The sequence below is a fragment of the Pseudorasbora parva genome, chromosome 13 (genome assembly GCF_024679245.1).
Source record: "Pseudorasbora parva isolate DD20220531a chromosome 13, ASM2467924v1, whole genome shotgun sequence".
In the NCBI taxonomy this organism is placed as follows: Eukaryota; Metazoa; Chordata; class Actinopteri; order Cypriniformes; family Gobionidae; genus Pseudorasbora; species Pseudorasbora parva.
This window is the reverse complement of record NC_090184.1, coordinates 46,393,357-46,421,191: the sequence shown is the minus strand read 5'-3', so window position 1 is coordinate 46,421,191 and position 27,835 is coordinate 46,393,357. Positions and strand designations below refer to the sequence as shown.

General features: G+C 39.2%; 1 protein-coding gene across 2 annotated transcripts; it reads right to left on the bottom strand.

Annotated features, from left to right (window-relative positions):
• Positions 1 to 3,295: 3,295 nt before the first annotated feature.
• ppic (peptidylprolyl isomerase C) lies at positions 3,296 to 27,835 on the bottom strand. 2 transcript variants are annotated; one of them, XM_067414607.1, is made up of 5 exons: positions 27,613 to 27,835; positions 7,814 to 7,927; positions 7,304 to 7,394; positions 5,542 to 5,726; positions 3,296 to 5,164 (listed from the first exon to the last, which is right to left on the bottom strand). In XM_067414607.1, the coding sequence occupies exons 1-5, from the start codon at positions 27,739 to 27,741 to the stop codon at positions 5,036 to 5,038; spliced, it is 648 nt and encodes a 215-aa protein (XP_067270708.1). In that variant the 5' UTR covers positions 27,742 to 27,835; the 3' UTR covers positions 3,296 to 5,035. The 2 variants fall into 2 exon arrangements, with proteins under 2 accessions (XP_067270708.1, XP_067270707.1); XM_067414606.1 differs by having other exon boundaries at positions 7,304 to 7,397; positions 27,613 to 27,825.

The following is a 27,835-nucleotide window of genomic DNA, read 5'->3' as shown; positions in this document are numbered from 1 at the left end:
AAAAATGAACAAATATCGGCCGATACGATAAGATTAAAAATTAACAAATATCGCCCGATACCATTAACATAAAAAAATGAACAAATATCAGCCGATACCGATAACATTAAAAATGAACAAATATCAGCCGATACGATAAGATTAAAAATGAACAAATATTGGCCGATACCGATAACATTAAAATGAACAAATATTGGCCTATACGATAAGATTAAAAATGAACAAATATCTGCGAATACCGATAACATTAAAAATGAACAAATATCTGCGAATACCGATAACATTAAAAATGAACAAATATCTGCGAATACCGATAACATTAAAAATGAACAAATATTGGCCTATACGATAAGATTAAAAATGAACAAATATCTGTGAATACCGATAACATTAAAAAATGAACAAATATTGGCCGATACGATAAGATTAAAAATGAACAAATATCGGCGGATACGATAAGATTAAAAATGAACAAATATCGGCCGATACCGATAAGATTAAAAATGAACAAATATCGGCTGATACCGATAAGATTAAAAATGAACAAATATTGGCCGATACCGTTAACATAAAAAAATGAACAAATATTGGCCGATACCGTTAACATAAAAAATGAACAAATATCGGCCGATACCGATAACATTAAAAATGAACAAATATCGTCCGAAACCGATAACATTAAAAATGAACAAATATCGTCCGATACCGATAACATTAAAAATGAATGGTGAATGAAAATAAATATGCTGGTTGATATATTGTTCATCTCTAAAGCCTTTATATATAATGCATTATATTTGAATGGACCTTATAATGTATTGTGTGATATAATTATAACCACAGAAAAACAAACAATTTAAGATGTAACGAGAAATCTGTTAATGTAATGCATTTTAACTTTGGTCACAATTATTTTCAAAGATATATTATTATTATTATTATTATTATTATTATTATTATTATTATAACCTTTATTTTACCAGGAAAAGAAGCACATATAATGCATTACAGCAGACATTGTGAATATCTATATGATGAATTTTACATAAAGGCCTCAAACAAAGTGTTACAGTACTGTTTCCAGTACAAATATCAAAACATTCTTACATTTTACCTTAAATTAATATCTTAATAAAGATATTAAGACTGAAAAATGAAGTGTGTTTGTGCTTAAAACAAGAGCAAATATCTGCCAATGATTGTTTTTATTGTTCTTGTTTTGAGCTCAATCTCACTTCATTTGGATTAATTTCTCAGTCTTAATATCTTCAGTGATTTCTCTTCTCCAGTAAATGTGTCTTGATTTAAGGAAGTTTAGAGATTGAAGCTGGAAAACGAGAGACCGAAGCGGTGAGGAAGAGCATCATTGTTTGCAGCTCTGGCTCTATCAGCCGCAGTTTCAGATGGTTTCTGCCAGGCTGATTTGTCTGCTCTTGACCTTTCCAGCGAACTGTCCCATCATGCAGCAGGAGCGTTCCTCAGGGACTCCAGCTCTGCTGATAATGAAGCCTGTCATCTCCACTCACCTCCATGCCGGACACACTCCCAGCGCTCCGGACGGATCCTCCATCGATCCGCTGCTATTTTCCAAAAGCGGCTTTGGTGAAATTCCCTCCCGGAGCTCTTCAGCATTGCACTTGTTGGCTGGAGATGTTCTAACAGGTCACAGCGGAGACGTCAAATCTGTGAGTTTCTGCTGCTTTTAACCAGAGCTGGACAGTAACTAAGCACATTTACTTGAGTACTGTACTTATATACACCTTTTAAGTGTCTGTATTACTTGAGGATTATTTTTCTGTAATCTTCTGACTTTAACTTCACTCCATCTGAAAGACAAATATCGTCCTCTTTACTCCACTACATTTCTATCAAGGTCCTCGAAGTCGAAAGTCGTTTCTGTCGCAGCTTTGAAAGTCAGTGATGATTTTCTTCATCTTTTTTTTTTTTTTTTTTTTGTGCAGACAGTCTATCAATTATCACTCTTGTAGGTTCACGTGAAATTTCCCAATTTTTTTTTTTACACTGATCAGTTTATAGCAAAATGGAAGACGGTTCCATGGCACACACTGGAAAAAATGCTTTTCTTACTTAGTATTTTTGTCTTGTTTCTAGTCAAAATATCAAAAAATTCTTACATTAAGAAACATTTACTAGACAAGTACAAATTATTGTCTTGTTTTGGGAAAAATAACTTAAAAATTAAGAGAGTTTTTGCGTTTAGTAGATTAATTTCATATGTATATATTAAGATTATAGTAGTATTAAAGTATTAGAATTTTATCTTGTTTCTAGTCAAAATATCTAAATATTCTTACATTTAGAAACATTTACTAGACTAGTAAAAAATATCTTGTTTTGGGAAAAAATAACTCAAAATTAAAAGTTTTTGCTTAAAATAAGAAAAATAATCTGCCAAAGTTGTTTTAAGAGAATTTTTCTCACCCCATTGGCAGATTATTTATCTTATTTTAAGCAAAAACTCTCTTCATTTAGAGTTATTTCCTCCAAAACAAGACAATTACTTTTGCTTGTCTAGTAAATACTTCTTGTTTTAAGAATTTTTAGATGTTTGGACTAGAAACAAGACCAAAATACTGAGTAAGAAAGGCATTTTTGCAGTGCAGTGTGTGTACTCATGGCTATAATTAATTAAATATGTTTTTTTTTTTTTTAATATTAAAGAATAGTTAAGTTAACATACACTTGAAGCATGGCTCATACAATTTTCAAACATGTAAACGTCTGGGAGAACGAAGAGTTAAGTTGGGAGAATATCAGATGTGTATCAGTGTATTGGATCCGTGCATTCGGCCTTAAAGTGACAGCAGCTTTATAAAGAGCTTTGTAACTTTTCTACAAGTATTTAAATGAGTTTAAGTTAGTCGTATCAATGACATACATTTAATTTTTGGGTGAACTAACCCTTTAAGAGTAAAAAGAAATCTTTGCTTAAAGCTGCGCTTAAAAGTTAGTTATCAAGAATCTCAGTCATACATTAAGTGAAGTGTAGACTAAACCTTAAGTGTCAGTTTTAAAGTTGATTTACGACACAAACAGAGTTTTGGATGATGTCATACGCATGGACCAATCACTGAATAGATGTCCTGATTTAAGAATATTCTCCGATAAATTCACACTGAACGGCGAAAGTGATTTTTAGCCTTAAGAACTTTGATAACTTGCTTTTATACTTAAGTTTGAAAGGTGGAGTAAATTTCATGAATTCTCAGCACTTTGAGAAGCTTGATAAATACAGTCCCAGGTTTGTGCACAGAAATAAAGAATATAAACCTCATTCAGGAGAAAAGGGTTTATTTTGAGACAGCAGACAAAATCTCTGGATGATTTCATAAATATATTTCCAGTCGACATGAAATCAAAACTCTTACTAGTGCTTTACTGATTCATGTTCCTGTTCTGATTGCATTTAGTCTAATTCTGAAATATAATGTGAAGGGAAAATCTTTTTATGTTGACTTTAGGAACAAGCTATAAATGATATGATATCCAATACTAAATTAATTGTTCATAACCATTTTGTGTGTGTGTGTGTGTGTGTGTGTGTGTACATGTTTGTCTGAAAGAGTCTCTTCTGATCATAACTATTATGATTGTAAATGTTACTAATTTATATTTTCTGTTTAAGTTTTGACTTGTCATTATTTCTGTTTAAATTTTGACATCATCATTTTGACTTTAAGTAATACTTTTATTTTTCACAATTTTGTCTTTTTATGTCAGAATTGTAACATTTTAGGTAATAATTCATGCTTTTTATGTTCATACTTCTGTGGAAGCTGTGACACATTTTATTTCTCATGATGCTTTGAGGAATATAAAGTTCAAAAGAACAGCATTTATTAGAAATAGTATCTTTTGTAACATTGTTATGTCACTTTTGATCAGTTTAATGCATCCTTAATGAAAAAAATATTTTTCAAATAGTTCATTTAAACCTTTTGTCATAATTTTGACGTTTTAAGTAATAATTTTACGGCATAATTTCGGTTTAAAATTTTAAATCATAATTTCAATTTTATGTTAATTTCAACTTTTAGTCATCATTTTAATAGATATAATTATGACTAAGTAATAATTTGTGTTTACATTGACTTATGTCATTATTTCTGTTTAAATTTTGACATCATTATTTAGAATTTTTAAGTAATAATTCCCCCCCCCCCCCCATAATTTTGGCTTTTTATGTCAGTTTTGACCTTTTAAGTAATAATTTGTTAAAATTTAATAATATTTTTTTGACGTTTTAAGTACTTTTTACGTCATAATTTTGGTTTAAATGTTAAATTTTTATGTCATCATTTAAGCTTTTTATGTAAGATTTTTTACATTTTAAGTAATAATTTGTGCTTTTTATGTTCATATTTCTGTGGAAACTGTGACACATTTTATTTCTCATGATACTCTGATAATTATAAAAGAACAGCATTTATTAGAAATATAATCTTTTTTAACATTATAAATGTCTTTACTGTCACTTTTTAAAATGTCTTTACTGACCTCAAAACTTTTAAACAGTTGTACACACACACACAGACACAAATACACACACACACAGACACAAACACACACACACAAAGACATGAACATAATAGTGAAACTGCCGCGATCGTATAAAGTTAGATTCAGTTTCTACATAAAAATGAAAGAAAATGAACTAAACATATTTACATACAGATTATTCTAACAGAGACTATTATCCGTGTTCCTAAAGGTCATAGGAAACCATTCGTATTCAAGTTGTGTGTGTCTTATGGCACTCTGAGGGTGTGTGTGTGTGTGTGTGTGTGTGTGTGTGTGTGTGTGTGTGTGTGTGTGTGTGTGTGTGTGTGTGTGTGTGTGTGTGATCTAAAGTGCTGCGCAGTGAGGAGAGAGTTGATGCAGGACAAACACTCACACATTTGGACTGATACGATAGTGCTGCATAGAAGAACGAGCATATGAAGATCAGAAGTGTGTGTGTGTGTGTGTGTGTGTGTGTGTGTGTGTGTGTGTGTGTGTGTGAGAGAGAGAGAGATCACCATCCCTCCACTTCCACCACTAACGGCTCCTTCAGCTTAATCTTCCCGCTGTTGATGATCACACACTCGGTGTACGGCAGGTTACGCTCGTTCGTGTCCTGGAGCTCGATGGTGTGAACCACAGACTGAGACACACACACACACACACACACACACAAAGATGAGCAGTGATGCCAGTAACGAGTAATCTAACGCGTTACACTGCAAAAAAATGCTCTTCTTACTCAGTATTTCTGTCTTGTTTCTAGTCCAAACATCTTAATTCTTAAAACAAGAAGTATTTACTAGACAAGCAAAAGTTATTGTCTTGATTTGGGAAAAATAACTCAAAATGAAGAGAGTTTTTGCTTAAAATAAGATAAATAATCTGCCAATGGGGTGAGAAAAATAATCTTGTTTTCTGTTTGAGTCAAGATTATTTCTCTCCCCCCATTGGCAGATTATTTATCTGTATATGTGTATGTGTGTGTGTGTTTCTCTCTGTCTTCTGCAGGATTCTTACCATCCCTTCCAGGACTTTTCCGAACACCACGTGTTTTCCGTCGAGCCACGGCGCTCTGGCTAACGTGATGAAGAACTGCGACCCGTTAGTGTCCGGCCCGGCGTTCGCCATACTGACCCATCCGGGGCCCAAATGCCGGAGCCTGAAGTTCTCATCCGCAAACGTGCTTCCGTAGATGCTTTTACCTGGAGGACAGACGTGAGGGTTTAAAATTACAGGGAGTCAGTGTGTGTCTGTGTGTGAGGAATTACTCACTGCTAATCTCATATTTACTTAAAGGGTTAGTTCACCCAAAAATGAAACATTAATGATGTTGTTCCGCACCCATAAGACCTCCGTTCATCTTCACACACAGTTTAAGATATTTTATATTTAGTCTGAGAGCGTATGCAAGTGTATGCACACTATACTGTCCATGTCCAGAAAGGGAATAAAAACATCATCACAGTAGTCCATATGAGACATCAGTGGGTTAATTAGAGTCTCTTGAAGCATCCAAAATACATTTGGGTCCAAAAATAACAAAAACTACGACTTTATTCAGCATTGGCTTCTCTTCCGGATGATAAAAGCCTTTCTTTTTCGGTGGCTGAATATCTAACCACAAATATCGTCCTCTTTACTCCACTACATTTCTATCAAGGTCCTCGAAGTGGAAAGTCGTTTCTGTCGCAGCTTTGAAAGTCAGTGATGATTTTTTTCTTCTTTAAAAGGTGTTTGGGTTTTTGCAGAAAGCCTTTCAGGAATCACTCTTGTAGAGTCTCGTGAAGTTCAATGATTTCACAGCATTTATTAAACACTGATTTATAGTTTAGAGCAAAATGGAAGAAGAGGGATGTCCAAATGCTCATTTAGTGGAGGATTCACATAAACAAAGTTGATTCTGTCTTCAGTGAAGGTGAACAGTGTGAGAATATCAGATGTGTATCAGTGTATTGGATCCGTGCATTCGGCCTTAAAGTGACAGCAGCTTTGTAACTTTTCTACAAGTATTTAAATGAGTTTAAGTTAGTCGTATGCTAGTGTGTCAGATGGAGCGTCACTGACTGGCTTAAACCATGATGGCATAATGTGCATTTATACAACTATAATACAATAATGCAGCGACATAAAAAAGGACATTTACTTTTGATACTTAAGTACTTTTGAAAACAAATACTTCTGTACTTTTACTTCAGTAAAAATCAGTTTTTACAACTTTCACTTATAACGGAGTACTAGTACTAATACTTTTACTCAAGTAATGAAGTTGTGTAATTTGTCCACCTCTGCTTAGTGATAGATATTAACACTCGTTGAAATCAACATATTTTCCAAAAAATGTTTTATTAGAATATTAATTCTTACCAACGAAATTTGTTTTTTAAAACTATTCAAATATATATATACAGGCAACCAGGTAACTTCTTTTTAAAATACTTTTTTACAGTATAGGGACAGGTGTGGTGTGTGGGTAAGGGAAGTGTCAAAAGTGTATTTACAAAAAATGAAATTACAGATGTAATTGCATGCAGGTATTTTTAAAAATGTAAGTACAATGTAAAAACATGTATGTACACAATAAGCGCATTGTATCAAAGGATTAATTACAATGTTAGCACACAGTCGTTAAGGCCACCTAATATGGGTCCACTACAATTGTACATACTCATAATGACGTGTGTTTCTCTGGCTCTGTGTGAAATGCATGCAAGGCACACGTAAAAAATTCATATTCACATCTTTCAGAATGTGTGTAAAGCAAGCGTTATATTCGTCTCACCGCCTGTGCCGTCTCCAGCTGGGACGTCTCCGCCCTGGATCATGAAGTCTTTAATAACTCGATGGAACTTGCTGCCTTTGTACCCGTAGCCCTTCTGAAGAGAGGATCTGTGTTAGTGTGTGTGTGTGTGTGTGTGTGTGTGTGTGTGTGTGTGTGTGTGTGTGTGTGTTTAGGGGCAGGGGCAGTGTAGGGGGAAAGAATGTACGGTTTGTACAGTATAAAAACCATTACGTCTATGGAGAGTCCCCACAAAGATAGTGAACCAGACGTTTGTGTGGGCATGTTTTTGTGAAATATCAGGACACAAATGTGTATAATGCCATGGGTATGACACAGGTATTACAGGAGAGGGTGAAATATGAGGACATTACCCATGTCCCCACTTATAAATCACACAGGAGGAGTTTTTATGAGAAAGAAAAAATGCAGAATGTTTCCTGTGATGGGTAGGTTTAGGGGCAGTGTGTGTGTGTGTGTGTGTGTGTGGGTGTGTGTGTGTGTGAGTTGTACCTCTCCTGTGGCAAGAGCCACAAAGTTCTGCACAGTTAGAGGAGCGACTTCTCCGAACAAACCGATCACGATCCTGCCAACCTCATGTCCTCCGACAGTGATGTCGAAAAACACCTGCAGGAAAAAACACCACAGAAGACACACTTCAACAAGCAGAACACACCTGACAGAGTGTGTGTGTGTGTGTGTGTGTGTGCATGTGTGTGTGCATGTATGTGTGTGTGATGGGTAGGTTTAGGGGCAGTGTAAGGGGATAGAAAATATAGTTTGTACAGTATAAAAACCATTATGCCTATGGAATATGTCTCCATATGTCACAAAAACAAACGTGTATGTGTGTGTGTGTGTGTGTGTGTGTGTGTGTGTGTGTGTGTTTGTGTGTGTTAGGGCTGCATGATCAATCTAAATCAAACCGAAATCGTGATTTGGCTTATGTGCGATTATGAAATTGTAAAGGCTGTGATTTTAATTAAATAAATATATGCCGAGCATGTGTGTGATAAGCAGCTGCGGTCAGGAGTCGTGTAATGTGAGTTTGAAAAAGCAACACGTGTCAAACATCTCCACAAACAAATGACCAGTGATGCCAGTAACGTGTTACTCTAATCTGGCAACTTTTCTCCAGTAGCGAGTAATCTAACGCGTTACTCTAATCTGACTACTTTTCTCCAGTAGCGAGTAATCTAACGCGTTACTCTAATCTGACGACTTTTCTCCAGTAGTGAGTAATCTAACGCATTACTCTAATCTGACTACTTTTCTCCAGTAGCGAGTAATCTAACGCGTTACTCTAATCTGACGACTTTTCTCCAGTAGCGAGTAATCTAACGCTTTACTCTAATCTGACGACTTTTCTCCAGTAGCGAGTAATCTAACGTGTTACTCTAATCTGGCAACTTTTCTCCAGTAGCGAGTAATCTAACGCGTTACTCTAATCTGACGACTTTTCTCCAGTAGCGAGTAATCTAACGCTTTACTCTAATCTGACGACTTTTCTCCAGTAGCGAGTAATCTAACGCTTTACTCTAATCTGACGACTTTTCTCCAGTAGCGAGTAATCTAACGCGTTACTCTAATCTGGCGACTTTTCTCCAGTAGCGAGTAATCTAACGCGTTACTCTAATCTGACGACTTTTCTCCAGTAGTGAGTAATCTAACACGTTACTCTAATCTGACGACTTTTCTCCAGTAGTGAGTAATCTAACGCGTTACTCTAATCTGACCTCTTTTCTCCAGTAGCGAGTAATCTAACGCGTTACTCTAATCTGACGACTTTTCTCCAGTAGCAAGTAATCTAACGCCTTACTCTAATCTGACGACTTTTCTCCAGTAACGAGTAATCTAACGTGTTACTCTAATCTGACGACTTTTCTCCAGTAGTGAGTAATCTAACACGTTACTCTAATAGGACGACTTTTCTCCAGTAGTGAGTAATCTAACACGTTACTCTAATCTGACGACTTTTCTCCAGTAGCGAGTAATCTAAGGCGTTACTCTAATCTGACGACTTTTCTCCAGTAGCGAGTAATCTAACGCGTTACTCTAATCTGGCGACTTTTATCCAGTGGCGAGTAATCTAACGCGTTACTCTAATCTGGCGACTTTTCTCCAGTGGCGAGTAATCTAACGCTTTACTCTAATCTGGCGACTTTTCTCCAGTAGTGAGTGATCTAACGCATTACTCTAATCTGGCAACTTTTCTCCAGTGGCGAGTGATCTAACGCATTACTCTAATCTGACTACTTTTCTCCAGTGGCGAGTAATCTAACGCGCTACTCTAATCTGGCGACTTTTCTCCAGTAGTGAGTAATCTAACACGTTACTCTAATCTGGCGACTTTTCTCCAGTAGCGAGTAATCTAACGCATTACTCTAATCTGGCGACTTTTCTCCAGTGGCGAGTAATCTAACACGTTACTCTAATCTGGCGACTTTTCTCCAGTAGTGAGTAATCTAACGCGTTACTCTAATCTGACGACTTTTCTCCAGTGGCGAGTAATCTAACACGTTACTCTAATCTGGCGACTTTTCTCCAGTAGCGAGTAATCTAACGCATTACTCTAATCTGGCGACTTTTCTCCAGTGGCGAGTAATCTAACACGTTACTCTAATCTGGCGACTTTTCTCCAGTAGTGAGTAATCTAACGCGTTACTCTAATCTGACGACTTTTCTCCAGTAACGAGTAATCTAACGCGTTACTCTAATCTGGCGACTTTTCTCCAGTGGCGAGTAATCTAAGGCGTTACTCTTATCTGGCGACTTTTCTCCAGTAGCGAGTAATCTAAGGCGTTACTCTAATCTGGCGACTTTTCTCCAGTGGCGAGTAATCTAACGTGTTACTCTAATCTGACGACTTTTCTCCAGTAACGAGTAATCTAACGCGTTACTCTAATCTGGCGACTTTTCTCCAGTAACGAGTGATCTAACGTGTTACTCTAATCTGACGACTTTTCTCCAGTAACGAGTAATCTAACGCGTTACTCTAATCTGACTACTTTTCTCCAGTAGCAAGTGATCTAACGCGTTACTCTAATCTGGCGACTTTTCTCCAGTGGCGAGTAATCTAACGCGTTACTCTAATCTGACGACTTTTCTCCAGTAACGAGTAATCTAACGCGTTACTCTAATCTGGCGACTTTTCTCCAGTGGCGAGTAATCTAACGTGTTACTCTAATCTGACGACTTTTCTCCAGTAACGAGTAATCTAACGCGTTACTCTAATCTGACTACTTTTCTCCAGTAGCAAGTGATCTAACGCGTTACTCTAATCTGGCGACTTTTCTCCAGTGGCGAGTAATCTAACGCGTTACTCTAATCTGACGACTTTTCTCCAGTAACGAGTAATCTAACGCGTTACTCTAATCTGGCGACTTTTCTCCAGTAACGAGTAATCTAACGCGTTACTCTAATCTGACTACTTTTCTCCAGTAGCGAGTGATCTAACGCGTTACTCTAATCTGACGACTTTTCTCCAGTGGCGAGTAATCTAACGCGTTACTCTAATCTGGCGACTTTTCTCCAGTAGCGAGTAATCTAACGCGTTACTCTAATCTGACTACTTTTCTCCAGTAGCGAGTAATCTAACGCGTTACTCTAATCTGGCGACTTTTCTCCAGTGGCAAGTATTCTAACGCGTTACTCTAATCTGGCGACTTTTCTCCAGTAGCGAGTAATCTAACGCGTTACTCTAATCTGACGACTTTTCTCCAGAAACGAGTAATCTAACGCGTTACTCTAATCTGGCGACTTTTCTCCAGTGGCGAGTAATCTAACGCGTTACTCTAATCTGATGACTTTTCTCCAGTAGCGAGTAATCTAACGCGTTACTCTAATCTGGCGACTTTTCTCCAGTAGCGAGTAATCTAAGGCGTTACTCTAATCTGACGACTTTCTCCAGTAGTGAGTGATCTAACGCGTTACTCTAATCTGACGACTTTTCTCCAGTAGGGAGTAATCTAACGCGTTACTCTAATCTGACGACTTTTCTCCAGTAGCGAGTAATCTAAGGCGTTACTCTAATCTGGCGACTTTTCTCCAGTAACGAGTAATCTAAGGCGTTACTCTAATCTGACGACTTTTCTCCAGTAGTGAGTGATCTAACGCGTTACTCTAATCTGACGACTTTTCTCCAGTAGTGAGTAATCTAACGCGTTACTCTAATCTGACGACTTTTCTCCAGTAGTGAGTAATCTAACGCGTTACTCTAATCTGACGACTTTTCTCCAGTAACGAGTAATCTAAGGCGTTACTCTAATCTGACGACTTTTCTCCAGTAGTGAGTGATCTAACGCGTTACTCTAATCTGACGACTTTTCTCCAGTAGGGAGTAATCTAACGCGTTTCTCTAATCTGACGACTTTTCTCCAGTAGCGAGTAATCTAAGGCGTTACTCTAATCTGGCGACTTTTCTCCAGTAGCGAGTAATCCAAGGCGTTACTCTAATCTGGCGACTTTTCTCCAGTAGCGAGTAATCTAACGCGTTACTCTAATCTCGCGACTTTTCTCCAGTAGCGAGTAATCTAAGGCGTTACTCTAATCTGACGACTTTTCTCCAGTAACGAGTAATCTAACGCGTTACTCTAATCTGACTACTTTTCTCCAGTAGCGAGTAATCTAACGCGTTACTCTAATCTGGCGACTTTTCTCCAGTAACGAGTAATCTAACGCGTTACTCTAATCTGACTACTTTTCTCCAGTAACGAGTAATCTAACGTGTTACTCTAATCTGACTACTTTTCTCCAGTAGCGAGTAATCTAACGCGTTACTCTAATCTTACTACTTTTCCCCAGTAGTGAGTGATCTACTCTAATCTGGCGACTTTTCTCCAGTAGCGAGTAATCTAACGCGTTACTCTAATCTGGCGACTTTTCTCCAGTAGCGAGTAATCTAACGCGTTACTCTAATCTGACGACTTTTCTCCAGTAGTGAGTGATCTAACGCGTTACTCTAATCTGACGACTTTTCTCCAGTAGGGAGTAATCTAACGCGTTACTCTAATCTGACGACTTTTCTCCAGTAGTGAGTAATCTAACGCGTTACTCTAATCTGACGACTTTTCTCCAGTAGCGAGTAATCTAACGCGTTACTCTAATCTGACGACTTTTCTCCAGTAACGAGTAATCTTACGCGTTACTCTAATCTGACGACTTTTCTCCAGTAGCGAGTAATCTAACGCGTTACTCTAATCTGACGACTTTTCTCCAGTAGCGAGTAATCTAACGCGTTACTCTAATCTGACGACTTTTCTCCAGTAGCGAGTAATCTAACGCGTTACTCTAATCTGACGACTTTTCTCCAGTAGCGAGTAATCTAACGCATTACTCTAATCTGACGACTTTTCTCCAGTAGCGAGTAATCTAACGCGTTACTCTAATTTGACCTCTTTTCTCCAGTAGCGAGTAATCTAACGCGTTACTCTAATCTGACGACTTTTCTCCAGTAGCGAGTAATCTAACGCGTTACTCTAATCTGGCGGCTTTTCTCCAGTAGCGAGTAATCTAACGCGTTACTCTAATCTGACGAATTTTCTCCAGTAGAGAGTAATCTAACGCGTTACTCTAATCTGACGACTTTTCTCCAGTAGCGAGTAATCTAACGAGTTACTCTAATCTGACGACTTTTCTCCAGTAGCGAGTAATCTAACGCGTTACTCTAATCTGACGACTTTTCTCCAGTAGCGAGTAATCTAACGCGTTACTCTAATCTGACGACTTTTCTCCAGTAGCGAGTAATCTAACGCGTTACTCTAATCTGACGACTTTTCTCCAGTAGTGAGTAATCTAACGCGTTACTCTAATCTGACGACTTTTCTCCAGTAGTGAGTAATCTAACGCGTTACTCTAATCTGACGACTTTTCTCCAGTAGCGAGTAATCTAACGCGTTACTCTAATCTGACGACTTTTCTCCAGTAGCGAGTAATCTAACGCGTTACTCTAATCTGATGACTTTTCTCCAGTAGTGAGTAATCTAACGCGTTACTCTAATCTGATGACTTTTCTCCAGTAGCGAGTAATCTAACGCGTTACTCTAATCTGGCGACTTTTCTCCAGTAGCGAGTAATCTAACGAGTTACTCTAATCTGACGACTTTTCTCCAGTAGCGAGTAATCTAACGAGTTACTCTAATCTGACGACTTTTCTCCAGTAGCGAGTAATCTAACGCGCTACTCTAATCTGACGACTTTTCTCCAGTAGTGAGTGATCTAACGCATTACTCTAATCTGATGACTTTTCTCCAGTAGCGAGTAATCTAACGCGTTACTCTAATCTGGCGACTTTTCTCCAGTAGCGAGTAATCTAACGCGTTACTCTAATCTGACGACTTTTCTCCAGTAGTGAGTGATCTAACGCATTACTCTAATCTGACGACTTTTCTCCAGTAGCGAGTAATCTAACGCGTTACTCTAATCTGACGACTTTTCTCCAGTAGTGAGTGATCTAACGCATTACTCTAATCTGACGACTTTTCTCCAGTAGTGAGTAATCTAAGGCGCTACTCTAATCTGACGACTTTTCTCCAGTAGAGAGTGATCTAACGCATTACTCTAATCTGACGACTTTTCTCCAGTAGTGAGTAATCTAACGCGTTACTCTAATCTGACCTCTTTTCTCCAGTAGTGAGTAATCTAACGCGTTACTCTAATCTGACGACTTTTCTCCAGTAGTGAGTAATCTAACGCGTTACTCTAATCTGACCTCTTTTCTCCAGTAGCGAGTAATCTAAGGCGTTACTCTAATCTGACGACTTTTCTCCAGTAGTGAGTAATCTAACGCGTTACTCTAATCTGACGACTTTTCTCCATTAGTGAGTAATCTAACGCGTTACTCTAATCTGACCTCTTTTCTCCAGTAGTGAGTAATCTAACGCGTTACTCTAATCTGACCTCTTTTCTCCAGTAGCGAGTAATCTAAGGCGTTACTCTAATCTGACGACTTTTCTCCAGTAGTGAGTGATCTAACGCATTACTCTAATCTGACGACTTTTCTCCATTAGTGAGTAATCTAACGCGTTACTCTAATCTGACCTCTTTTCTCCAGTAGTGAGTAATCTAACGCGTTACTCTAATCTGGCGACTTTTCTCCAGTAACGAGTAATCTAACGCGTTACTCTAATCTGACTACTTTTCTCCAGTAACGAGTAATCTAACGTGTTACTCTAATCTGACTACTTTTCTCCAGTAGCGAGTAATCTAACGCGTTACTCTAATCTTACTACTTTTCCCCAGTAGTGAGTGATCTACTCTAATCTGGCGACTTTTCTCCAGTAGCGAGTAATCTAACGCGTTACTCTAATCTGACGACTTTTCTCCAGTAGTGAGTGATCTAACGCGTTACTCTAATCTGACGACTTTTCTCCAGTAGGGAGTAATCTAACGCGTTACTCTAATCTGACGACTTTTCTCCAGTAGCGAGTAATCTAACGCGTTACTCTAATCTGACGACTTTTCTCCAGTAGCGAGTAATCTAACGTGTTACTCTAATCTGACGACTTTTCTCCAGTAGTGAGTAATCTAACGCGTTACTCTAATCTGACGACTTTTCTCCAGTAGCGAGTAATCTAACGCGTTACTCTAATCTGACGACTTTTCTCCAGTAACGAGTAATCTTACGCGTTACTCTAATCTGACGACTTTTCTCCAGTAGTGAGTAATCTAACGCGTTACTCTAATCTGACGACTTTTCTCCAGTAGCGAGTAATCTAACGCGTTACTCTAATCTGACGACTTTTCTCCAGTAGCGAGTAATCTAACGCGTTACTCTAATCTGACGACTTTTCTCCAGTAGTGAGTAATCTAACGCGTTACTCTAATCTGACGACTTTTCTCCAGTAGTGAGTAATCTAACGCGTTACTCTAATGTGACCTCTTTTCTCCAGTAGCGAGTAATCTAACGCGTTACTCTAATCTGACGACTTTTCTCCAGTAGTGAGTAATCTAACGCGTTACTCTAATCTGGCGGCTTTTCTCCAGTAGCGAGTAATCTAACGCGTTACTCTAATCTGACGATTTTTCTCCAGTAGCGAGTAATCTAACGCGTTACTCTAATCTGACGAATTTTCTCCAGTAGAGAGTAATCTAACGCGTTACTCTAATCTGGCGACTTTTCTCCAGTAGTGAGTAATCTAACGAGTTACTCTAATCTGACGACTTTTCTCCAGTAGCGAGTAATCTAACGCGTTACTCTAATCTGACGACTTTTCTCCAGTAGCGAGTAATCTAGCGCGTTACTCTAATCTGACGACTTTTCTCCAGTAGCGAGTAATCTAACGCGTTACTCTAATCTGACGACTTTTCTCCAGTAGCGAGTAATCTAACGCGTTACTCTAATCTGACGACTTTTCTCCAGCAGTGAGTGATCTAACGAGTTACTCTAATCTGACGACTTTTCTCCAGTAGCGAGTAATCTAACGCGTTACTCTAATCTGACGACTTTTCTCCAGTAGCGAGTAATCTAACGCGTTACTCTAATCTGACGACTTTTCTCCAGTAGCGAGTAATCTAACGCGTTACTCTAATCTGACTTCTTTTCTCCAGTAACGAGTAATCTAACGTGTTACTCTAATCTGACTACTTTTCTCCAGTAGCGAGTAATCTAACGCATTACTCTAATCTTACTACTTTTCCCCAGTAGTGAGTGATCTACTCTAATCTGGCGACTTTTCTCCAGTAGCGAGTAATCTAACGCGTTACTCTAATCTGGCGACTTTTCTCCAGTAGCGAGTAATCTAACGCGTTACTCTAATCTGACGACTTTTCTCCAGTAGTGAGTGATCTAACGCGTTACTCTAATCTGACGACTTTTCTCCAGTAGGGAGTAATCTAACGCGTTACTCTAATCTGACGACTTTTCTCCAGTAGCGAGTAATCTAACGCGTTACTCTAATCTGACGACTTTTCTCCAGTAGCGAGTAATCTAACGTGTTACTCTAATCTGACGACTTTTCTCCAGTAGTGAGTAATCTAACGCGTTACTCTAATCTGACGACTTTTCTCCAGTAACGAGTAATCTAACGCGTTACTCTAATCTGGCGACTTTTCTCCAGTAATGAGTAATCTAACGCGTTACTCTAATCTGACTACTTTTCTCCAGTAGCGAGTGATCTAACGCGTTACTCTAATCTGACGACTTTTCTCCAGTGGCGAGTAATCTAACGCGTTACTCTAATCTGGCGACTTTTCTCCAGTAGCGAGTAATCTAACGCGTTACTCTAATCTGACTACTTTTCTCCAGTAGCGAGTAATCTAACGCGTTACTCTAATCTGGCGACTTTTCTCCAGTGGCAAGTATTCTAACGCGTTACTCTAATCTGGCGACTTTTCTCCAGTAGCGAGTAATCTAACGCGTTACTCTAATCTGACGACTTTTCTCCAGAAACGAGTAATCTAACGCGTTACTCTAATCTGGCGACTTTTCTCCAGTGGCGAGTAATCTGACGCGTTACTCTAATCTGATGACTTTTCTCCAGTAGCGAGTAATCTAACGCGTTACTCTAATCTGGCGACTTTTCTCCAGTAGCGAGTAATCTAAGGCGTTACTCTAATCTGACGACTTTCTCCAGTAGTGAGTGATCTAACGCGTTACTCTAATCTGACGACTTTTCTCCAGTAGGGAGTAATCTAACGCGTTACTCTAATCTGACGACTTTTCTCCAGTAGCGAGTAATCTAAGGCGTTACTCTAATCTGGCGACTTTTCTCCAGTAACGAGTAATCTAAGGCGTTACTCTAATCTGACGACTTTTCTCCAGTAGTGAGTGATCTAACGCGTTACTCTAATCTGACGACTTTTCTCCAGTAGTGAGTAATCTAACGCGTTACTCTAATCTGACGACTTTTCTCCAGTAGTGAGAAATCTAACGCGTTACTCTAATCTGACGACTTTTCTCCAGTAACGAGTAATCTAAGGCGTTACTCTAATCTGACGACTTTTCTCCAGTAGTGAGTGATCTAACGCGTTACTCTAATCTGACGACTTTTCTCCAGTAGGGAGTAATCTAACGCGTTTCTCTAATCTGACGACTTTTCTCCAGTAGCGAGTAATCTAAGGCGTTACTCTAATCTGGCGACTTTTCTCCAGTAGCGAGTAATCCAAGGCGTTACTCTAATCTGGCGACTTTTCTCCAGTAGCGAGTAATCTAACGCGTTACTCTAATCTCGCGACTTTTCTCCAGTAGCGAGTAATCTAAGGCGTTACTCTAATCTGACGACTTTTCTCCAGTAACGAGTAATCTAACGCGTTACTCTAATCTGACTACTTTTCTCCAGTAGCGAGTAATCTAACGCGTTACTCTAATCTGGCGACTTTTCTCCAGTAACGAGTAATCTAACGCGTTACTCTAATCTGACTACTTTTCTCCAGTAACGAGTAATCTAACGTGTTACTCTAATCTGACTACTTTTCTCCAGTAGCGAGTAATCTAACGCGTTACTCTAATCTTACTACTTTTCCCCAGTAGTGAGTGATCTACTCTAATCTGGCGACTTTTCTCCAGTAGCGAGTAATCTAACGCGTTACTCTAATCTGGCGACTTTTCTCCAGTAGCGAGTAATCTAACGCGTTACTCTAATCTGACGACTTTTCTCCAGTAGTGAGTGATCTAACGCGTTACTCTAATCTGACGACTTTTCTCCAGTAGGGAGTAATCTAACGCGTTACCCTAATCTGACGACTTTTCTCCAGTAGCGAGTAATCTAACGCGTTACTCTAATCTGACGACTTTTCTCCAGTAGCGAGTAATCTAACGTGTTACTCTAATCTGACGACTTTTCTCCAGTAGTGAGTAATCTAACGCGTTACTCTAATCTGACGACTTTTCTCCAGTAGCGAGTAATCTAACGCGTTACTCTAATCTGACGACTTTTCTCCAGTAACGAGTAATCTTACGCGTTACTCTAATCTGACGACTTTTCTCCAGTAGTGAGTAATCTAACGTGTTACTCTAATCTGACGACTTTTCTCCAGTAGCGAGTAATCTAACGCGTTACTCTAATCTGACGACTTTTCTCCAGTAACGAGTAATCTAAGGCGTTTCTCTAATCTGACGACTTTTCTCCAGTAGTGAGTGATCTAACGCGTTACTCTAATCTGACGACTTTTCTCCAGTAGGGAGTAATCTAACGCGTTTCTCTAATCTGACGACTTTTCTCCAGTAGCGAGTAATCTAAGGCGTTTCTCTAATCTGGCGACTTTTCTCCAGTAGCGAGTAATCCAAGGCGTTACTCTAATCTGGTGACTTTTCTCCAGTAGCGAGTAATCTAACGCGTTACTCTAATCTGGCGACTTTTCTCCAGTAGCGAGTAATCTAACGAGTTACTCTAATCTGACGACTTTTCTCCAGTAGCGAGTAATCTAACGAGTTACTCTAATCTGACGACTTTTCTCCAGTAGCGAGTAATCTAACGCGCTACTCTAATCTGACGACTTTTCTCCAGTAGTGAGTGATCTAACGCATTACTCTAATCTGACGACTTTTCTCCAGTAGCGAGTAATCTAACGCGTTACTCTAATCTGGCGACTTTTCTCCAGTAGCGAGTAATCTAACGCGTTACTCTAATCTGACGACTTTTCTCCAGTAGTGAGTGATCTAACGCATTACTCTATTCTGACGACTTTTCTCCAGTAGCGAGTAATCTAACGCGTTACTCTAATCTGACGACTTTTCTCCAGTAGTGAGTGATCTAACGCATTACTCTAATCTGACGACTTTTCTCCAGTAGTGAGTAATCTAAGGCGCTACTCTAATCTGACGACTTTTCTCCAGTAGTGAGTGATCTAACGCATTACTCTAATCTGACGACTTTTCTCCAGTAGTGAGTAATCTAACGCGTTACTCTAATCTGACCTCTTTTCTCCAGTAGTGAGTAATCTAAGGCGTTACTCTAATCTGACCTCTTTTCTCCAGTAGCGAGTAATCTAAGGCGTTACTCTAATCTGACGACTTTTCTCCAGTAGTGAGTAATCTAACGCGTTACTCTAATCTGACGACTTTTCTCCATTAGTGAGTAATCTAACGCGTTACTCTAATCTGACCTCTTTTCTCCAGTAGTGAGTAATCTAACGCGTTACTCTAATCTGACCTCTTTTCTCCAGTAGCGAGTAATCTAAGGCGTTACTCTAATCTGACGACTTTTCTCCAGTAGTGAGTGATCTAACGCATTACTCTAATCTGACGACTTTTCTCCATTAGTGAGTAATCTAACGCGTTACTCTAATCTGACCTCTTTTCTCCAGTAGTGAGTAATCTAACGCGTTACTCTAATCTGGCGACTTTTCTCCAGTAACGAGTAATCTAACGCGTTACTCTAATCTGACTACTTTTCTCCAGTAACGAGTAATCTAACGTGTTACTCTAATCTGACTACTTTTCTCCAGTAGCGAGTAATCTAACGCGTTACTCTAATCTTACTACTTTTCCCCAGTAGTGAGTGATCTACTCTAATCTGGCGACTTTTCTCCAGTAGCGAGTAATTTAACGCGTTACTCTAATCTGACGACTTTTCTCCAGTAGTGAGTGATCTAACGCGTTACTCTAATCTGACGACTTTTCTCCAGTAGGGAGTAATCTAACGCGTTACTCTAATCTGACGACTTTTCTCCAGTAGCGAGTAATCTAACGCGTTACTCTAATCTGACGACTTTTCTCCAGTAGCGAGTAATCTAACGTGTTACTCTAATCTGACGACTTTTCTCCAGTAGTGAGTAATCTAACGCGTTACTCTAATCTGACGACTTTTCTCCAGTAGCGAGTAATCTAACGCGTTACTCTAATCTGACGACTTTTCTCCAGTAACGAGTAATCTTACGCGTTACTCTAATCTGACGACTTTTCTCCAGTAGTGAGTAATCTAACGCGTTACTCTAATCTGACGACTTTTCTCCAGTAGCGAGTAATCTAACGCGTTACTCTAATCTGACGACTTTTCTCCAGTAGCGAGTAATCTAACGCGTTACTCTAATCTGACGACTTTTCTCCAGTAGTGAGTAATCTAACGCGTTACTCTAATCTGACGACTTTTCTCCAGTAGTGAGTAATCTAACGCGTTACTCTAATGTGACCTCTTTTCTCCAGTAGTGAGTAATCTAACGCGTTACTCTAATGTGACCTCTTTTCTCCAGTAGTGAGTAATCTAACGCGTTACTCTAATGTGACCTCTTTTCTCCAGTAGTGAGTAATCTAACGCGTTACTCTAATGTGACCTCTTTTCTCCAGTAGTGAGTAATCTAACGCGTTACTCTAATCTGACGACTTTTCTCCAGTAGTGAGTAATCTAACGCGTTACTCTAATCTGGCGGCTTTTCTCCAGTAGCGAGTAATCTAACGTGTTACTCTAATCTGACGATTTTTCTCCAGTAGCGAGTAATCTAACGCGTTACTCTAATCTGACGAATTTTCTCCAGTAGAGAGTAATCTAACGCGTTACTCTAATCTGGCGACTTTTCTCCAGTAGTGAGTAATCTAACGAGTTACTCTAATCTGACGACTTTTCTCCAGTAGCGAGTGATCTAACGCGTTACTCTAATCTGACGACTTTTCTCCAGTAGCGAGTAATCTAGCGCGTTACTCTAATCTGACGACTTTTCTCCAGTAGCGAGTAATCTAACGCGTTACTCTAATCTGACGACTTTTCTCCAGTAGCGAGTAATCTAACGCGTTACTCTAATCTGACGACTTTTCTCCAGCAGTGAGTGATCTAACGAGTTACTCTAATCTGACGACTTTTCTCCAGTAGCGAGTAATCTAACGCGTTACTCTAATCTGACGACTTTTCTCCAGTAGCGAGTAATCTAACGCGTTACTCTAATCTGACGACTTTTCTCCAGTAGCGAGTAATCTAACGCGTTACTCTAATCTGACGACTTTTCTCCAGTAGCGAGTAATCTAACGCGTTACTCTAATCTGACTACTTTTCTCCAGTAACGAGTAATCTAACGTGTTACTCTAATCTGACTACTTTTCTCCAGTAGCGAGTAATCTAACGCATTACTCTAATCTTACTACTTTTCCCCAGTAGTGAGTGATCTACTCTAATCTGGCGACTTTTCTCCAGTAGCGAGTAATCTAACGCGTTACTCTAATCTGGCGACTTTTCTCCAGTAGCGAGTAATCTAACGCGTTACTCTAATCTGACGACTTTTCTCCAGTAGTGAGTGATCTAACGCGTTACTCTAATCTGACGACTTTTCTCCAGTAGGGAGTAATCTAACGCGTTACTCTAATCTGACGACTTTTCTCCAGTAGCGAGTAATCTAACGCGTTACTCTAATCTGACGACTTTTCTCCAGTAGCGAGTAATCTAACGTGTTACTCTAATCTGACGACTTTTCTCCAGTAGTGAGTAATCTAACGCGTTACTCTAATCTGACGACTTTTCTCCAGTAGCGAGTAATCTAACGCGTTACTCTAATCTGACGACTTTTCTCCAGTAACGAGTAATCTTACGCGTTACTCTAATCTGACGACTTTTCTCCAGTAGCGAGTAATCTAACGCGTTACTCTAATCTGACGACTTTTCTCCAGTAGCGAGTAATCTAACGCGTTACTCTAATCTGACGACTTTTCTCCAGTAGCGAGTAATCTAACGCGTTACTCTAATCTGACGACTTTTCTCCAGTAGTGAGTAATCTAACGCGTTACTCTAATCTGACGACTTTTCTCCAGTAGTGAGTAATCTAACGCGTTACTCTAATTTGACCTCTTTTCTCCAGTAGCGAGTAATCTAACGCGTTACTCTAATCTGACGACTTTTCTCCAGTAGTGAGTAATCTAACGCGTTACTCTAATCTGGCGGCTTTTCTCCAGTAGCGAGTAATCTAACGCGTTACTCTAATCTGACGATTTTTCTCCAGTAGCGAGTAATCTAACGCGTTACTCTAATCTGACTATTTTTCTCCAGTAGAGAGTAATCTAACGCGTTACTCTAATCTGACGACTTTTCTCCAGTAGTGAGTAATCTAACGAGTTACTCTAATCTGACGACTTTTCTCCAGTAGCGAGTAATCTAACGCGTTACTCTAATCTGACGACTTTTCTCCAGTAGCGAGTAATCTAACACGTTACTCTAATCTGACGATTTTTCTCCAGTAGCGAGTAATCTAACGCGTTACTCTAATCTGACGACTTTTCTCCAGTAGCGAGTAATCTAACGCGTTACTCTAATCTGACGACTTTTCTCCAGTAGTGAGTGATCTAACGCATTACTCTAATCTGACGACTTTTCTCCAGTAGCGAGTAATCTAACGCGTTACTCTAATCTGGCGACTTTTCTCCAGTAGCGAGTAATCTAACGAGTTACTCTAATCTGACGACTTTTCTCCAGTAGCGAGTAATCTAACGAGTTACTCTAATCTGACGACTTTTCTCCAGTAGCGAGTAATCTAACGCGCTACTCTAATCTGACGACTTTTCTCCAGTAGTGAGTGATCTAACGCGTTACTGTAATCTGGCGACTTTTCTCCAGTAGCGAGTAATCTAACGCGTTACTCTAATCTGGCGACTTTTCTCCAGTAGCGAGTAATCTAACGCGTTACTCTAATCTGACGACTTTTCTCCAGTAGTGAGTGATCTAACGCATTACTCTAATCTGACGACTTTTCTCCAGTAGCGAGTAATCTAACGCGTTACTCTAATCTGACGACTTTTCTCCAGTAGTGAGTGATCTAACGCATTACTCTAATCTGACGACTTTTCTCCAGTAGTGAGTAATCTAAGGCGCTACTCTAATCTGACGACTTTTCTCCAGTAGTGAGTGATCTAACGCATTACTCTAATCTGACGACTTTTCTCCAGTAGTGAGTAATCTAACGCGTTACTCTAATCTGACCTCTTTTCTCCAGTAGTGAGTAATCTAAGGCGTTACTCTAATCTGACCTCTTTTCTCCAGTAGCGAGTAATCTAAGGCGTTACTCTAATCTGACGACTTTTCTCCAGTAGTGAGTAATCTAACGCGTTACTCTAATCTGACGACTTTTCTCCATTAGTGAGTAATCTAACGCGTTACTCTAATCTGACCTCTTTTCTCCAGTAGTGAGTAATCTAACGCGTTACTCTAATCTGACCTCTTTTCTCCAGTAGCGAGTAATCTAAGGCGTTACTCTAATCTGACGACTTTTCTCCAGTAGTGAGTGATCTAACGCATTACTCTAATCTGACGACTTTTCTCCATTAGTGAGTAATCTAACGCGTTACTCTAATCTGACCTCTTTTCTCCAGTAGTGAGTAATCTAACGCGTTACTCTAATCTGGCGACTTTTCTCCAGTAACGAGTAATCTAACGCGTTACTCTAATCTGACTACTTTTCTCCAGTAACGAGTAATCTAACGTGTTACTCTAATCTGACTACTTTTCTCCAGTAGCGAGTAATCTAACGCGTTACTCTAATCTTACTACTTTTCCCCAGTAGTGAGTGATCTACTCTAATCTGGCGACTTTTCTCCAGTAGCGAGTAATCTAACGCGTTACTCTAATCTGACGACTTTTCTCCAGTAGTGAGTGATCTAACGCGTTACTCTAATCTGACGACTTTTCTCCAGTAGGGAGTAATCTAACGCGTTACTCTAATCTGACGACTTTTCTCCAGTAGCGAGTAATCTAACGCGTTACTCTAATCTGACGACTTTTCTCCAGTAGCGAGTAATCTAACGTGTTACTCTAATCTGACGACTTTTCTCCAGTAGTGAGTAATCTAACGCGTTACTCTAATCTGACGACTTTTCTCCAGTAGCGAGTAATCTAACGCGTTACTCTAATCTGACGATTTTTCTCCAGTAACGAGTAATCTTACGCGTTACTCTAATCTGACGACTTTTCTCCAGTAGTGAGTAATCTAACGCGTTACTCTAATCTGACGACTTTTCTCCAGTAGCGAGTAATCTAACGCGTTACTCTAATCTGACGACTTTTCTCCAGTAGCGAGTAATCTAACGCGTTACTCTAATCTGACGACTTTTCTCCAGTAGTGAGTAATCTAACGCGTTACTCTAATCTGACGACTTTTCTCCAGTAGTGAGTAATCTAACGCGTTACTCTAATTTGACCTCTTTTCTCCAGTAGCGAGTAATCTAACGCGTTACTCTAATCTGACAACTTTTCTCCAGTAGTGAGTAATCTAACGCGTTACTCTAATCTGGCGGCTTTTCTCCAGTAGCGAGTAATCTAACGCGTTACTCTAATCTGACGATTTTTCTCCAGTAGCGAGTAATCTAACGCGTTACTCTAATCTGACGAATTTTCTCCAGTAGAGAGTAATCTAACGCGTTACTCTAATCTGGCGACTTTTCTCCAGTAGTGAGTAATCTAACGAGTTACTCTAATCTGACGACTTTTCTCCAGTAGCGAGTAATCTAACGCGTTACTCTAATCTGACGACTTTTCTCCAGTAGCGAGTAATCTAACGCGTTACTCTAATCTGACGACTTTTCTCCAGTAGCGAGTAATCTAACGCGTTACTCTAATCTGACGACTTTTCTCCAGTAGCGAGTAATCTAACGCGTTACTCTAATCTGACGACTTTTCTCCAGCAGTGAGTGATCTAACGCATTACTCTAATCTGACGACTTTTCTCCAGTAGCGAGTAATCTAACGCGTTACTCTAATCTGGCGACTTTTCTCCAGTAGCGAGTAATCTAACGAGTTACTCTAATCTGACGACTTTTCTCCAGTAGCGAGTAATCTAACGAGTTACTCTAATCTGACGACTTTTCTCCAGTAGCGAGTAATCTAACGCGCTACTCTAATCTGATGACTTTTCTCCAGTAGTGAGTGATCTAACGCATTACTCTAATCTGACGACTTTTCTCCAGTAGCGAGTAATCTAACGCGTTACTCTAATCTGGCGACTTTTCTCCAGTAGCGAGTAATCTAACGCGTTACTCTAATCTGACGACTTTTCTCCAGTAGTGAGTGATCTAACGCATTACTCTAATCTGACGACTTTTCTCCAGTAGCGAGTAATCTAACGCGTTACTCTAATCTGACGACTTTTCTCCAGTAGTGAGTGATCTAACGCATTACTCTAATCTGACGACTTTTCTCCAGTAGTGAGTAATCTAACGCGTTACTCTAATCTGACGACTTTTCTCCAGTAACGAGTAATCTAACGCGTTACTCTAATCTGACGACTTTTCTCCAGTGGCGAGTAATCTAACGCATTACTCTAATCTGACGACTTTTCTCCAGTAGCGAGTAATCTAACGCGTTACTCTAATCTGACGACTTTTCTCCAGTAGCGAGTAATCTAACGCGTTACTCTAATCTGACGACTTTTCTCCAGTGGCGAGTAATCTAACGCATTACTCTAATCTGACGACTTTTCTCCAGTAGTGAGTAATCTAAGGCGCTACTCTAATCTGACGACTTTTCTCCAGTAGTGAGTAATCTAAGGTGTTACTCTAATCTGACGACTTTTCTCCAGTAGTGAGTGATCTAACGCATTACTCTAATCTGACGACTTTTCTCCAGTAGTGAGTAATCTAACGCGTTACTCTAATCTGACGACTTTTCTCCAGTAACGAGTAATCTAACGCGTTACTCTAATCTGACGACTTTTCTCCAGTGGCGAGTAATCTAACGCATTACTCTAATCTGACGACTTTTCTCCAGTAGCGAGTAATCTAACGCGTTACTCTAATCTGACGACTTTTCTCCAGTAGCGAGTAATCTAACGCGTTACTCTAATCTGACGACTTTTCTCCAGTGGCGAGTAATCTAACGCATTACTCTAATCTGACGACTTTTCTCCAGTAGCGAGTAATCTAACGCGTTACTCTAATCTGACCTCTTTTCTCCAGTAGTGAGTAATCTAAGGCGTTACTCTAATCTGACCTCTTTTCTCCAGTAGCGAGTAATCTAAGGCGTTACTCTAATCTGGCGACTTTTCTCCAGTAGCGAGTAATCTAACGTGTTAGCATAATTAGCATATTTTAAACAAAAAATCTCTTAATATTGAGCAATTTTTTTCCAAAACAAGACAATAATTGTGACTTGAAGAATTTAAAAATTTTAAAAACAAAAATACTAAGTAAAATAGAAGGAAAATATTTTGTTTGCAGTGTAACTCACTTCATATCGTCAGTCGAGTGTGTGTGAGCTGATGTGGCTTCTCAACACAGATTGTGAGTTATTTAACAGTATTCGATACCGTGATGAAGAACTGCGTTATAATATACTTTATTATTATGAAACCATCCGAGAAGGCTTGAAGAACATATTTTGTCGCAGTCGTGTGTTTGTCTTCATATTTAATCGAAGCATTTCTATCTTGTTTTTATTCAGCTACAGCGCGAGCTTCGCATTAGGGGTTTCCTCAAACGTCATTATGACTTCTCTCTGTGTGTGGCGGGCGATTGTGCTCGAGGGCGCCCTCTGGCCTCCAGGATGAATTAAACTTTCGGGTAACAAATAAGAAAAGAAAAAAATTATATGACAATCCATATGTTTTCCTTCAATGTACAGAGTTCTTTCCCCACAGTGGATGCACAAGAGGCTTATATTTTATAATAAACACATAGACTTTAAGAAACTGATATCACAGATAAAAAGCACTGATTTATATATATATATATATATATATATATATATATATATATATATATATATATATATATATATATATATATATATATATATATATAAAACAATAAATACTTACAATGATTTTTAACGGGTTACAGAGCTTTTTTCTGTAAAATATTATTATTATTATTATTATTATTATTATTATTGTTATTATTATTATTATAATTATATTTATTCTTAAATTTTAGTTTTAATTTTAACACATGTTATTGTAATAGTAATATTTTATACACAGACCCTTTTCGTTTGTAATAAATAAATAAATCACATTTTAAATCGCTATTTTAACCAGAATAATCGCAATTACATATTTTCCCCAAATCGTGCAGCCCTTGTGTGTGTGTGTGTATGTATATATATATATATATATATATATATATATATATATATATATATATATATATATATAAATAGTGTCAGCACATGATCGGATATATATATAGGTCAGCGTGTAACATATAGTAAGCAAATAAAAAGCCAATTTGGTGCCAATTTATGCGAATATGCAAAAAATATGAAAGTATTCTATAAATATTAGTAAATATAGGCTACAATGCGAGATGCATTTACAGACGAGACACGCATGCGCACGACACAACAATCTGTCAAGAATAGGCTACTTAACAGTGATGCTTTGTGTGTGTGTGTGTGTGTGTGTGTGTGTGTGTGTGTGGTGCAATCCTCGCGCCTCAGTCCGCGGGAAATACTGCAGGACGCGCGTCTCACCTTGTCCGTGACTTGCGGTCCCGTCCGCGTTTTGAAATCGATGGCGCTGCCTAAAGCCGGCAGGTAAAGGAGAGCCATCGCGCGGCAGAGCTGCGGCGCGAGCATCGCTGCATATGGAGATCCGCGCATTAGATGCACTGAAGAGAAGAAGCGGAGTCAGCGGCGCGCGCGTCTTCCTGTATGACGCTCCTCCTACAGCGCGTCACGGCGGACAATGTCTGAG

Coding starts and splice junctions, on each gene's coding strand:
- ppic (XM_067414606.1), bottom strand. CDS start 27,741: ATGCGCGGATCTCCATATGCAGCGATGCTCGCGCCGCAGCTCTGCCGC. Junction 7,398..7,813: donor TGGCTCTTGCCACAGGAGAG/GTACAACTCACA, acceptor TCCTCTCTTCAG/AAGGGCTACGGGTACAAAGG. Junction 5,727..7,303: donor AGCTGGAGACGGCACAGGCG/GTGAGACGAATA, acceptor TCTGTCCTCCAG/GTAAAAGCATCTACGGAAGC.